Source organism: Monodelphis domestica, chromosome 1, assembly GCF_027887165.1.
Source record: "Monodelphis domestica isolate mMonDom1 chromosome 1, mMonDom1.pri, whole genome shotgun sequence".
Lineage (NCBI taxonomy): Eukaryota > Metazoa > Chordata > Mammalia > Didelphimorphia > Didelphidae > Monodelphis > Monodelphis domestica.
This window is the reverse complement of record NC_077227.1, coordinates 115,149,957-115,164,371: the sequence shown is the minus strand read 5'-3', so window position 1 is coordinate 115,164,371 and position 14,415 is coordinate 115,149,957. Positions and strand designations below refer to the sequence as shown.

Genomic DNA, 14,415 nt, shown 5'->3' with positions numbered 1-14,415 from the left:
CTTAAATGCTCAGTTAGGAAAGTTAAGATAGAAAGGGCAGTCATTGCCCAAAGAAATTCTGAACATTAATGATAATAACATCTGAAAGGCAGAGGAGAATTTTTAGGACTTTGAAGTATATGTCTTAGCCCTAAAGTGTTTTCTTCATAAGTGCATTTACCAGAAGAACCTGTATAAATCTGTCAGATCCAGGTAGATGTGTTCTGCTTCATCCCAAGATGGACTTTCCTTTACAGTGTGACTGGTCCTCCAGTAATAGCATGCTACCTTTGTTCCTCACTGAAACAGATAAAAATCTGTTTGTAATGAAACCACAGTTACTAGAAGTGATTTTTAAACTCTAAGCTTTACCTGTGGAAAAAAGTATAAAGCTAATGTAACTCCAAACTAAGCACTGCCATAATAAAACTTATAAGTCACTGCAGCAGAGCCCACTGTCTGTACTCCTTGTTTGCCTTCCTAGATCTGGGATAAGAACACATTGGAGTGCAAGCGAATCCTCACAGGTCACACAGGATCAGTCTTATGCCTTCAGTATGACGAGAGGGTGATCATAACCGGGTCTTCTGATTCCACTGTCAGGTATAAGGGGCCAAAGACAACTTGTTGAGGTTTTGAAACCTTTCCCTTCCATTCTTCTTTTTTGTTCTTACTGTCATAGAGATTTAGTTAATATGCACATATTGTCAGGAACATGTTTCTAAAACCACATCTAATGAACAATATAAAGTCATAATATAAAATTCTAGAACTAGAAAGCTCATTCCAAAAACAAATTGTACAATTTTGCGTTTTTGTACATTTAAGAAAACACATTCTAAGGCATATAGTTAACTATTTATACCAGAAAATAATAACCTTCCACTCTATCCATGTGGTATTTAACTTGTCATCCACATGGCAAAACAAAGTCATTCCCCTAGAAAAATACTTCACAGGAATTATATGTCCATAAGATGAAGCATTGGTTTCAAGTAGTAACAACCATAGTATGGCAGTACACCACTACAGTTTAAATTTGTATAGGTGAGTGATACTTTCTTCTTGCTAGCCCCTCCCCTGCCATCCCTGCAGTTTTTAATTGCAAGCTTCACTAAGGGAGAGGGCACTCAATTTCCAGAGGCGTTAGTGATTTGATGACATAGCCATTATGCTGCTGGAGTCCAGTGTAGTTTGAGTTCTGGGTACCGACAGCACTGCAGGAAACCTCTGTAAGGAATTTTGCCTTAAGCTAAAGGACTTCACAAACATAATGCATCAAAAGTAGCTTCTTTTTTTTAATGGGAGTGGAGGGCCTAGTCATCTACATTATTAGGCACTCTTGAGTTAAATGTTTACTATAGCAAGTTATCATGAGATTAAGTGATCTGTTGGCCTAAACCACCTTAATCGTCATTGTCATCAACATCCAATACTTATTGAGCATCCCTAGGAGGAGATACTTTTAAGGATTATATTATTCAAAGAATAAGGAAAATAAATGTTTCTTATGGGTGTGGTCAAGGGAAGAAAAGAGGACATACAGCTATTCTATAAGTTTAAATAGCATTCCAAGCCTTTGGATTTGTGGAAGACAATTCTTTATCACCACCTCAACACCCACACCCACACCCACACACATATCCCATTGTTCATCACAACCCCTTTTCTGAAGTCAGTCTCGGGGATTTAAATAAAGACTACAGTAGCTCTTCATCACAAAAATCTTATGAACCTCTATGTATGTTGTTGAATGAATGATAGTGTGAACTTCACTTCCATCCAAGTTCACCTGCCAAACACTTTTTTTCTCCAGAGTATGGGATGTAAATACAGGTGAAATGTTGAACACACTGATTCACCATTGTGAAGCAGTTCTTCATTTGCGTTTCAATAATGGAATGATGGTGACATGCTCCAAAGACCGTTCCATTGCTGTTTGGGATATGGCCTCCCCCACTGATATTACCCTGCGAAGGGTGCTGGTAGGACATAGAGCTGCTGTTAATGTTGTGGACTTTGACGACAAATACATTGTCTCTGCATCAGGAGACAGGACTATAAAGGTAAGAAATTCTGAGTACTGTTAACCTGGAGACCAGTCCTTTTCCAACTGTTCCTCAACTTAAAATAAGGGAATTTTACCTGAAAACTTTATCAAAGACAAGTTCATGTTTAAATGTCACATCAAGATAACTTGCCAGCTAATATAGGGACTGACCCAGACTTAAGTGAAAATGAGATTGAAAATAAGATATATCTTCATTGATTTTAGATGCTTCATTGCCATGATGTTGGTGAGTATGGTATGGATAGGTATAAGTTTAAGTTCAAAAAACATCTGTAAGATTGAATTAGCCTCACAGTATACATTTATTTGGGAACTCCTTAGGCCATAACAACCAGATGCAAATAAGTTCTAGATTATTTTGAATCTAATATCATGCTACCTCTTATTGAAAAGATGACCATGCCGGCAATACTAGCTGTTGTCCTTGTGGCACAGGACTTGGGCTATATCATACCTGGAATTTACCAATAAAAAGCCACAAATGAACTATCAAATAATTTTTTTTTTGGTCTCAGGTATGGAACACGAGTACTTGTGAATTTGTTAGAACCTTAAATGGCCACAAGCGAGGCATTGCCTGTCTGCAATACAGAGACAGGCTAGTAGTAAGCGGCTCATCTGACAATACTATCAGGTGAGTAACAGATAACCCTTTCAGAAAAATGATAACCCATTTTGTTCACTTATTACTATGGTTTCCTGGATTAACATATTGTCCGAGTGTCAATGATGGCATCTTGTTTTAATTTTATTCTTTTTAGAATAATTTTTTAAGTTAAAAATTGATGAAAGATTTCTTTAGTTCCTTGCAGGATCATGGAATATTCCTAAGCAGCATCAGAGAAATAATGTTTTTGTTGATGAGCTCTTTCCTAGTAATTAAGTGTTAAACCTCTTGAATGAAAGGAAAAAAACTCTGAACTTCAGAGTGCTGGATGGAAGTTGGGAGTCCTTCATTAAAATTACCTCTGCCTGAGGTTAAAAGTGCCACCCAAAGCCAAAAGTGGTGGCCTATACCTGTAATCCTCCTACTGAGGGTGGTGGATCACTTTAGCTCAGAAGTTCCAGGCTACAGTAAGTGAGGGTGCCTGTGCTAAGTCAGGCACTGATATGATGAGCCCCTGGAAGTGAAGGGAACATCTGGTTGGCTAAGGAGGAACAAACTAGCATAGATCAGAAACAAAACCAGTCAAAGTTTCTATGCCAAACAGTAATGGAAACAGACCTGTGCAAAGCTGTTGTATTTCTGGCCTGAGCAAGTTAAGTAGACCCACTTCCCAAAATAAAATGCAAACCAAGAAGCCAGAGGTTCCTTCTCTCTACCATTGCTTTTTTCATTTTTTTAAACTCTCATCTTCCATCTTGGAATCAATACTGTGTATTGGTGCCAAGGCAGAAGAGCATTAAGGGCTAGACAATGAGGGTCAAGTGACTTACCCAGGGTCACACAGCTAGGAAGTGTCTGAGGCCACATTTGAACCCAGGACCTCCTGTCTCTAAGCTTGGCTCTCAATCCACTGAGCCATATAACCTGCCCCCTACCATCACTTTTAGCAGATTTCTGTTCCCCCTGAAGAATTGATATAGAGAATATGTCATCCAAACACTGCATACTTTACTGGCAGTTTGATTTTTTTCCTCTTTTACTGAAGATACATGTGTTGAGATTTATAAAGAATCTGGAGATTGAAATATTGATTTGATGTTCTCAACTCAAAGATATTGACACAAATATAACTGAGATTTTGGAAGATTCTTCCATTTGTTTCACTTTCCGGGGGGAAATAGGGTAGTCATCCTAACTAATGGAGTTGGTTCACTTTACATATAATTTGATAGATTAAACTTAGAGTATGCAGCAATTTAAATGAATTTTGTATACATAAACATACATAAACACATAGGTGTATATATATATATATCTTAGGGAAGTTCTGTAATTTTATTTTTAGTCAATTTAGAACATTATTATAATTTAATTTTATATAAAGGCTTTCCTCTTTATACTACAACATGGAGGAGCAAAAAAGTCAACCCTTTTATATAATTAAAACTAAATCATAGGTACATATTATAGATACTTTGCAAAAGAAGGAAATGGTTGGTCTACATTCTCATTGTAGGGTTTTCAGAAGGCATTACCTGCATTCACTTTCCAGGCAGCCTTATACACATTTGACCTTTTTATACCTAAGAGAACCAAACTGTAAGATTATATACTATAGTGTAGCTGCCTAGTTTGTCGGACCAAAAGGAAATATAGTTTATTAATAGCACTAAAAATATTTGCATTCATTGTTTTTGTTAGCTGTCAATACTGTTAGGGTTTGGTTTAAGTGAGTGTTATTTTTCGAGGGCAAGAAGATATCTGTAATATTGTACTAGCCTTAAATTTAGAAGAAAAAAAAAGTAGATATTAAAACTATTGAATACCAAAATACAAAGGTAGGAGGGGACTAATATTACAACTCAATAAGGATAAATAAAACTCATGTTTTTGATACTGGGTGAGAGCAGTAGAGAAAGTATTCTTGTTTTCTAATAACGAAAACAAGCATTTGCTTTTCTAAAGTGATCTTAAATTATAAAAGCCAGAGTTTTCGAAGTTATCACTATGGTGTATTTTTAAAGCAGCAAAACTTACCTAGTAAATTTCAATACTGATGTAAATATTAATTTCTAAGTAATAATAAGTCACAGTATTCAGAGATGATGCATAGACATATGAAATTACTGATTTCACTGACTTTTTAAGTTTCTGAATGTAATTTCTAAATGTTTCCCATTCATCCCTTTTTTGATGTATCAACTCCTAAACACTGGTTTCTATATTGCATAGAATAAAACCTTCTGATGTTCTCTATTTAAAAAAACAAAACACAAACAAACATATAAGATTGAAAGCTTTGCAGTGGTATGCAACTACCTGGGAACTTCTCAGGCCATGATAACCAGATGGAAATAAGTCCTAAGCTATTCTGAATCAAAAATTTAAAAAGGTGATTTTCCTTGTCATTCAGTAGTATATCCTAATGCTTATTTTTAATGTTTATGGTAGATGAATTTTTATGATTGTAATCCAGGTTCTTTGAAATATGCTTGAGTTTCTTACTCTCTTTTTCAGGTTGTGGGACATAGAGTGTGGAGCATGTTTACGAGTGCTAGAGGGCCATGAGGAACTGGTTCGCTGTATTCGATTTGATAACAAGAGGATAGTCAGTGGGGCCTATGATGGGTGAGGTTTTCAACAAGATTAAGAAAATCTGCCTCCCTCTATCCCCCTACCTTAAGGTATTAAAGGTAGAATTATTCTCTAGCATTGGGTTGCTGCTTCCATTATAGGGTATCTCTTTGGCTTAGTGTCTTTATCATAACAGTCCCATGTTTTATGGGATCCTTTGTCCAAAGCTTATTCTGTCACCCCATTATTTTAGTTACTTGGCATGACCATGTATGTAATTTATAATGCAAATGAAAGCCTTAATAGCAAATATAAAAAAGACTCATTAACTAAAGCAGCCATTGTATTAATAGAGAGTAATGAGAAGAGCAGTTCCCTGCCAAGCCTGAAACACAGAAGAGGTCAGTAGTTGTGAAATTTGATTGATACCCCTTTGCATTTAGCCTTCTTCAGGTAGCTTCCAAAAGTAACCCTCTGTTTTCATCCATTTTAACTTATTCAAATATTTCAGGAGTTAACTATTTCCCTACTGCTTAGATTCTTCAATCTGATTTCTATAAGTTATAGAACTCATGCCCATCACATAGATTGTTTGTCAAATACTATGCACTCAGTAAATATTTAATTGATTAGACTTATAAAGGGACTCTTTGTTCCTTCTACACTAGGACTTCATTTATGTGACCAAGTACATTCTGAGACCCTTCACATAAATTGGAAATTGTACATAACGGCAAATGTCATTATTCAATAAGTATTTCTTACACAAACAAACTTAGGTACCTTAAGACTTTTTTTTTTGGCTTATCAGAGCTACCAGCATCACTACCGTTGTACTTTATGAGCTTCATTAGTAACTGAATAATGCTAATAAAAACAAGGAGAAGCACTGCTTTGATGCAGACACAACTTGTTACAAGCAAGAACTTCAGAAAAAGACAGATGTGAAAACCAATGTTTGGTACACAACAGTGTAATGACACACAAATGAGTGTGATTGGGTGAACTGCTATGAAAAGTGGCACAGATTTAGCGTACATAATTTAAATTTTTATTTTATGTGTTTTTCTACCTTTATTTTTTCAATTACCAGTCGCATATAATCTGAATTTATGTATGTTGAGTTCAAGTAAAATGAGGTCCTACTGTATTTAAGTTGTCTGACTGAAAAAGGCTACAGTTTAGTCTTAAAGACATTTTTTTTAATATCCATAGAATAAGGAGCAACATTTCCTTAGATCTTCAGTTGCTTACACTGATGATATCAGTCCAGTTGCTAATGGAGTAGTTGCTTATCCCTCTATGTCAGTCATCATCATCACCCCCATGGGAAATTGTTCATTAGTTTTAGCATTCTGGTAGATTCCAGATGTTAGAATCTAAGGCTGTTTTCTCTTGTTGCTCTACCTTCCCATTGCCAACCACCATTCTTTTTAATTTTGTCCAGGATTTGCCTTGAATGTTCATTATAGGTTCCTTTTACATGAAGAAGCATCTTATGACTGATGATGATTGTTAGACTTTTTCATAGTTAAATCAGAATAAGAGAGTACACAAATATAAACTCTAGGGCTTTTAAGTGATTACCTATAATTAATGCTATATTATGAATCAGCCAGCAAAGAGGGAAGCTAAAAGCATAAATTCCTGGGTTCTAATTAAACTCTTGTATCACCAGATGCCTGATGTCAAACATCTCTTTTTTCACCTCTTCAGGTTTGGTGTAAGCTTTCTCTCTATCCAAGACTTATTTAGTGAAGCTCTCCTGTTCTCATTTTTTATGTTAACCACATACTTTTTGCCCAGTTAAGCTCTACTGAAGAGTGAATGCAAAAGCCACGTCTTGAGAATAGAAAGACTTATATGTATTCCCATGAGCTAAATTTATCAAATAAGCTCTGTCCACTGTAAATGTTTGTTTATGTGAATCTCTGCTGTTCCTCTTACTTGTTCCTTAATGCCTGTAATGAAAAATTTCTGTTATTGTCATTTTGTTTGGTCCATAGGAAAATTAAAGTCTGGGATCTTGTAGCTGCCCTAGACCCGCGTGCTCCTGCAGGAACTCTCTGTCTACGAACCCTTGTGGTAAGAGCCTCATTTGGGGTCAATAATTAGGAAATGAAAGAGTTGGAAATAGAGATGTTTATGTACTGTGGTACCTTGAGTTGGATTTGATAGCCAGAACTTCATAAAGCCTAGGACCAAATGACAAGGCAGCGCAGACATGACAATAAAATATTTTTATGTAGTGCCTTTCATCCAAAAGTGCATGGAGTGGAATGTGGCAGCTGTTTAACAGCTGCACAGCAACTAAACACAACAGTTTAATACAGGAAGTGAATAAGAATTCTGTATCCACTAGAAACTACAGGGGGTACTTAGGGAAAGAGAATATAATTACCCAAGTTGGAACATGTCCAGTGTGTGAGGACCAGCACACCTGCTCCAACAGAAAGTGCCGTGGGAATTGAAATGACCTCCCCATCCCACCCCACCCCCCTTCTCTCTCTCTCTCTCTCTCTCTCTCTCTCTCTCTCTCTCTCTCTCTCTCTCTCTCTCTCTCTCTCTCTCTCTCTCTCTCTCTCTCTCTCTCTCTCCCCCTCTCTCCCTCTCTCTCCCTCTCTCTCCCTCTCACTCACACACACACCCACACCACCCCATCTTAGTTCAAGTACCTCTGGCAGCATGACTCCCTCTCCCTCTTCACTTTTCCAAGGTTTTCAAACCCTTTCCTCCCAGTTTCACAGCATTGCATTTGCAGCATTTGAAAAGCACTGACTCAGAAGGAAATGTATCACCTTCCAGAATCACTAGCTTTACATTCTGTTGTTTGACAGATGCTTGTATTGGGAAAACATAATGGCCTTGAACGTAGGATAAGAGAACTAAGCTGGAGATGAAGACTCTTTCATACATTTGAGAACTTAGAAAAGCAAGAACCTAGAATATGATATTCTATGTTCTAACTTGACCAACTCATCTCAACTCCTTTTGGGAAAGCATAGGTCTCAGGACCTGCCTTTTTGTTTACTTAATATCTATTCTCTCAGTATCAGCAATTTTCACCTGCATGTGTATGTGTGTGTTTTTCAATCATGCTTTGTAAACTTCTTTACTCTCAGTGGTAAACTTAGTTTTCAGGAAAACTTGGGTTTAAATCCTACCTCGAATTTACTACCTCGGTGTCTCTGGGCAAGTAATTGTTCTCTGTGTCTCAGCTTCTTTACAAATTGAATGTTTTGGATTCAATGGTCCCTAAGGCCCCATACATCTCTAAAATCTGTGATGTTATGATTCTATTATCTACATATTATTTTGGCATCATTCAACAAAAACTTCCCTCCAAATTATTCTTATGCTTTAGTCCTCACAAATGAAATGTATTTGTTATCTCATTTTAATTGGGTTTAACCATATAACATCCAGTGATTTCTTATTTTTAAAAACAGGAGCCCCCATCCCACCCCATATTTTAAAAGGTAACCAAATGACTTGTTCCCTAATAATACTCTATTATTATAAGATTATGTATAGTTACCTCAAGGTTTACATGGGTCTAATGACGCCATTTTTCTCTCGATACATACTATTCATGTAGTTGTGACTCCTAGGAGACCATAGAGCCACAATAGAAATACTAACATAAGTGAGACCTATGTCCCATATTGAAATAGATAAATCTCCTGTAGTGGGCAGTTCAAAGAAGAGAAAAAAGAGGAGTGTGTAGGTTGAAATGAGAAAGTGTTCCCACAGAAAGTGATATAGGCCATATTGGTACAAAGAAGATAAAAAGAGCTCATTTGTATCTTTTTAGAAGAAAATCTTCATAAATATAGAGTCATGATGTTCTAGGAGAAAAATAAATTTTTGAAGACTTTCAGAACAGTAGCAGCCACTAGCAAACAAAGAGAATTCCTTTAGAAATTCAAGGCTAGGGCTAACTAAGTGGGTCAGTCAATAGAGAGGCCAGGCCTAAATTCAAATCTGACTTCAGATGCTTCCTAGCTGGTGTTGGAAGGGAATTTCTCTCTCCATTATGTCACTTTGTTTGATATCATCAATCAGTGACCTGGATGTCATTTACCACTGAGATGTGTAAGTATAAACAGCCCCTCAAATAAAGGAAGTTAGAGAACCAAATAACCAACGAGACAGGAAACTGATCCCATGAGCACTACCCACCTGGGCAGTGCCAGGCAAATTAAGAAACTATGGTTGGTTCCTGAGATGTGATGGGGAGAACTAGTGGGTGGATAAAACTGTTTATAAGGTCAGACCAGGAGGTCTTCTGTGTCATCTTCTGGCTGGAGCTAGGAACCTGAAGGAACCCTTGTTGATGAGGATCTTCAGTCTATCATGGCAGCCAATAGAGTAGTAAGCTAAGCAACTCTCTAACTCTCTCCTACCTTTCCCTCTCTTTACTACTGCTACTTTAATGTAATAAAGTTATTAAAGCTACTAGCAGCCTCATAATTTAATTTTAAATATTACACTGGGTGACTTTGGCAAGTCACTTAACTCCAGTTGTCTAGCCCTTGCCACTCTTCTGTCTTGGAACTGATACTTGGAATCAATTCTAAGTCAGAAAGTAAGGGTTTTTTAAAACAAAAGTTCAAGACATATCATTCCCTTTTAAGACCCAAGACATCATCTTATCTTTTTTCTTGACCATAACTTAAAATCCATTTGGGTGTTCCAGTAAATAAAATGAATTAATTATTTGCTAGATGTTTGACTGAGCTCTCTGAGCATGGGGAATTGTAGGTTGATAGTGGTATATATAAAATAGTTACCTTTCCCCACTCAAACCACCAAGAGCTGGGAAGGGAAGAGAGGAAGATTCCACGAAAACAGGCATCCAGGCATCTTCTGGGGATTTACTGTTCTTATATGTTTCAGGAAATGCCCTGTGATGGGTTAGCATATCAGGCCTGTTAGAAGTGCAGTCATTGAACAAGTAATTAGGGGGAAATAAAATAAAATTTAATAAAAACCAAAAAAACAGCAAAAAGAAATACAGTTATTGAACCAATCCTGTGAATGGTGACTTTTGAAAGCACAGAACAAAACTGACTTTCGATGAACTTTTTGTCATTTTTAAGAACAACATTAGTGTCCAATGAAAAGACAGGAGGAGACTGGGTTCAAGAAATTTGCTTTTTAAATATACAAGACCCAGTAGTAATGGGAGAGTGAGCCAAAGCATGGTTTTTAGAATTGTCACTAGCTCTAGCTAAAGGGCAACCTTCAATCCATTTTCCCCTCCGTCTTTGTTTCACATAGCCTCCAGAATAAACCCAGCTCATGCTGAAGATAGGAGACCTCCTACTGTTTGTGTTCAATTTTCAAACAGTAGGAGCAAGTCCACAGATAACAAATGCTCTCTGCAGGCCAGTTCACTTTTATGTTTTTCCCTCTCCAAACAGAAAAGTCACTCCACAAGCTTATAGCAGCTTTTGAAGCTGAAATAAAATAGTGTAGTTTTCCATGGAGAAATTTTTTTTGGTCCCTCCTTTTTAATTTTGGAAATCTAGACCGTTACTTTCTAGCCCAAAACAACAAGGGGGGAAATGCCCTTGGTAGTCAATATTCACCAGCGCTTAGTTTTTGAGAGAGAGAGAGAGAGAGAGAGAGAGAGAGAGAGAGAGAGAGAGAGAGAGACAGAGATCTATGTCAGTTTATTCCCAAAATGTAAATTTATAGTTGAACAAAACTATAGTGAATCTATACAAAAAAAGAAAGGCCCTAGGGTGACATATCCTATATTTTGTCTAAATTTTATATTTTCCATGGTAACTAATCTTGTGCTCTCCACTATGTAGGTGCTTAATAAATGTTTGTTGAATTGAGTTGAAAATAGGTAGGATAAAATAATATAATATTTTTACTGTCTGAACTCTAGAATATTGTTCTGATCAAGGTTTATTATTACCAAATCTTCATCCTGGTTTCAGCTGACTCGAATCCCAATTAAATCCATTTTTGTGTGTCCTTAGAACTGGTAGTGAAGAATCATTCTTGGCAGGTGACTTTGGATGTGCTATAGCATTTTCATACTGCATTTCTATCCCATTAATCTGGATCAGTCCAAGCATTTTTCTCTTTCTTGGTTAGTCTCCATTGCTACTTCTCCAAAAGGGATCAGGGAACATCTTGTTGAAGAAATAGAGAAGCCTACTGCCCAGATCCTTGAAGAAAGCTCCAATGGTAGGCTATAAAACAATTTAGAATTTTTGTTTCTGCTATTTAGGAGCATTCAGGAAGAGTTTTCCGACTCCAGTTTGATGAATTCCAGATTGTCAGTAGTTCACATGATGACACAATCCTCATCTGGGACTTCCTAAATGACCCAGCTGCCCCAGCTGAACCACCTCGATCCCCTTCTCGAACATACACCTATGTCTCCAGATAAATAATCATACATTGACCTCACACTTGCACAGGTAAGAAAAACAGTTGTGTATCTAGTTCTGCATGTGAATATTAGTAAGTGTGGTGGGACAGGAAAAGCACAATTTTTTCCTGAGTAACAAAAAGACTTGTGGCTGCCTTATCCAAGACTACCTTTAGTTAATGTAGTTTTTGTTCCTGCTGATTCCGGGATTAGAAGAATCATTCTTTCCTCTGGAATGTTTTTATACCCTGGACAGAGTTTGGGATACATTCTGCAATCTTTAAACCAATGATACCTTTCCCATTTTACTATATTTTAAATGGAAGTCCCACTTTGGTGTGGAGTAAGTAAGCTTGTAATGATTTCCAAATGACCAGAGTGAGAAATGTATGCTGTGGTGACATCTAAATAGTGTTCTGAAGAACAGTGAAAAATGTGGGGGGAAAGGCAAGGATAAAGGTAATGGGATAAGGAGCCTTTCACAACACTGATTTTTATCTGTTCCATATTGTAAATCAGTAACCATTTTAGGAGAACTACCTTTTTACACTTATCAAATGATTTGGAAGTCTAGAGGAAATGTGCTGGTTTCAGAGTAAATAGAAATGGGTGCTGTCTGGTTCTAAGTTCTACTACTAATGAATTTTGTGACCTTAGAAATCTTTTTAATTTCTCTGTGTTTCAGAATGCAAACCTATATCATTGAGCTCTAAAAATAAAATAAAATTTTTATTTTGAAACCCCTTGGAAACTAAAACCCCAGGGTTTTGGCTTTGGCTCTTTTTGTATTGCTTAGTTTAAATCTGGTCATGACACATTATGACAGCAGGAAAAATTTTAAACAAGTTTATATCAAACATTGTAGAGCTTTAACTCTCTTGAAATTATATGCTAAGTATAGGCTAGCCATGTTCATTTGGTTCCCACTAAGATCCTGGTTTATTAATACCATTTTATTACAAAAGCCAACTTCCAAGACACCTTACTCTCTCCCCTAATACACCTTCAAATTAGGGCAAGGCCTTATTGCCTTGAAATTGTTCATTTTAGGAGACTTAAGGAAGACCCCTCATCAGTCATTTCCAGCCTCTCCTGTAGGCATGGAAGAGTTCCTAAAATAACAAAATCCAGGTTCTCAAAAATGCTGTAGATCCAGCTCTTCTCTGATCTGGAGTTCATTCAGACATTTGAACTTGTCCTGAATCTGGAAGTACTGTCTTCTAAATAAATTAACTAACACTATATAACTCAACAGTCCCTTCAATTACCTAAAAGTATACTCAATCTTCTTGGTTCCCATAACCTAATACTTTACTTCATCTTCACACAGGGAAGGTCATATCCACAATTGTCTCACATCAACCACCAAAAATTTTACAATTGTTTTAGCACATCATAATCTATCATTTCATCACCCTTCCTAAACATATTCTCCATCCTCATCAAAACCTCTGACTTCTCCACATCTCTGTACTCTCAGGCTACTATCCTTCATCTAATATTTTTTCTCTTGCTTCGTAAACTCAGCCTTGTAGTTCAGAAGTGGCAAAACATCCAGCAAGAGTACAGGAACCAATTAAAATGTAATTGAGAAATGTTTAACAAAATAAATAAAAATACAGTAAAATACATAGAGTTAATTTTTGTTTTTTTAAGTCAATATACAGCCTGCAGAAATCACTTTTTATTTGAGTTTAACATCATTGTTGTAGTTAACCACTTCAAATCTCTACTATCCTCTACTTTTTTAATCCCTTGCCTTTTTGTCCTGTCCTCATTCCTTGCCAGACCCCCCACTCTTGAGTAATCACATCATTTGCCTCTTTCACTTGTCTTCATGATGGAGGAAATCATAAAACCAAACTAAAACCACTACAAATTTATGTTATCTAATCTCACCTGAGCCCTCACCACAGCAAGACAATCAATTTTACTCCCTTCTTTTGCACTCCCCAGAGAGACTATTCTAAACCTTTGCTTCTCTTCTCACATCTCCCACCCCATGTCCTTATTCCTTCTTCAAAATTAAGGAACGTTGACTTTTGCTTAAAAAAATAGATTCTTCACCATTAATTTTGTCTTCTCTCCTTCCATCTCTACATTTCAAAATCCCTCGACATTATCCCTCATTTGTCTTTGCTTTTACTCTTTTTTGGCCCTTCTCTCTAAGATCATCCCCTCTACATGTACCACCTTTTCTATCATATCCTCTTCCCAGGCATTCCCTCCCATCTTCAATGTCACTGTAGAAGTAGAAACACACAAGAAAAACAACTGTTTGATCACATGGATCGATGGGGATATGATTGAGGATGTAGACTCTAAGCAATCACCCTAATGCAAATATTAATAATATGGAAATAGGTCTTAATCAATGACACATGTAAAACCCAGTGGAACTGCTTGTTGGCTACGGAAAGGGGATGGGAGGAGGGGAGGGAAAGAACATGAATTATGTAACCATGGAAAAATATTCTAAATGAATTAAATAAAAATTTTCAAAACTCTAATCCTCAATGTCTCCCTATATACTAGTTTTCCTTACTTTATGCAAACATGCTCAAGGCTTCCCAATCTTGAAAAAACCATTGCTAAACTCTACCATCTCCTCAAGCTGTCTTCCTGTATCTTTTCTTCCTTTCACAACTGAACTCCTAGAGAAAGTGGCCTACCCCTATTGTCTTTACTTCTCCTTCTCTCAAAAATTTCTCAACCCTTTGCAGTTTGACTTCCAAAATAAGAATATTTTTGGACAAAGCCAAAATGGGGATTTGTTGCGTTTTACTATGT

General features: G+C 36.8%; 1 protein-coding gene across 13 annotated transcripts in view; it reads left to right on the top strand.

Annotated features, from left to right (window-relative positions):
• Positions 1-14,415, top strand: part of BTRC (beta-transducin repeat containing E3 ubiquitin protein ligase) — a 199,435-nt gene that overhangs the window by 170,192 nt on the left and 14,828 nt on the right. For all 13 annotated transcript variants that reach the window (XM_007479150.2, XM_007479144.3, XM_007479143.3 and 10 more), the window contains 6 exons: positions 464-582; positions 1,796-2,045; positions 2,566-2,684; positions 5,175-5,285; positions 7,238-7,316; positions 11,482-11,674. In XM_007479150.2, the coding sequence (XP_007479212.1) occupies positions 464-582; positions 1,796-2,045; positions 2,566-2,684; positions 5,175-5,285; positions 7,238-7,316; positions 11,482-11,643 (840 nt within the window). In that variant the 3' untranslated portion in view covers positions 11,644-11,674. The remainder of the gene's footprint in view (positions 1-463; positions 583-1,795; positions 2,046-2,565; positions 2,685-5,174; positions 5,286-7,237; positions 7,317-11,481; positions 11,675-14,415) is intronic.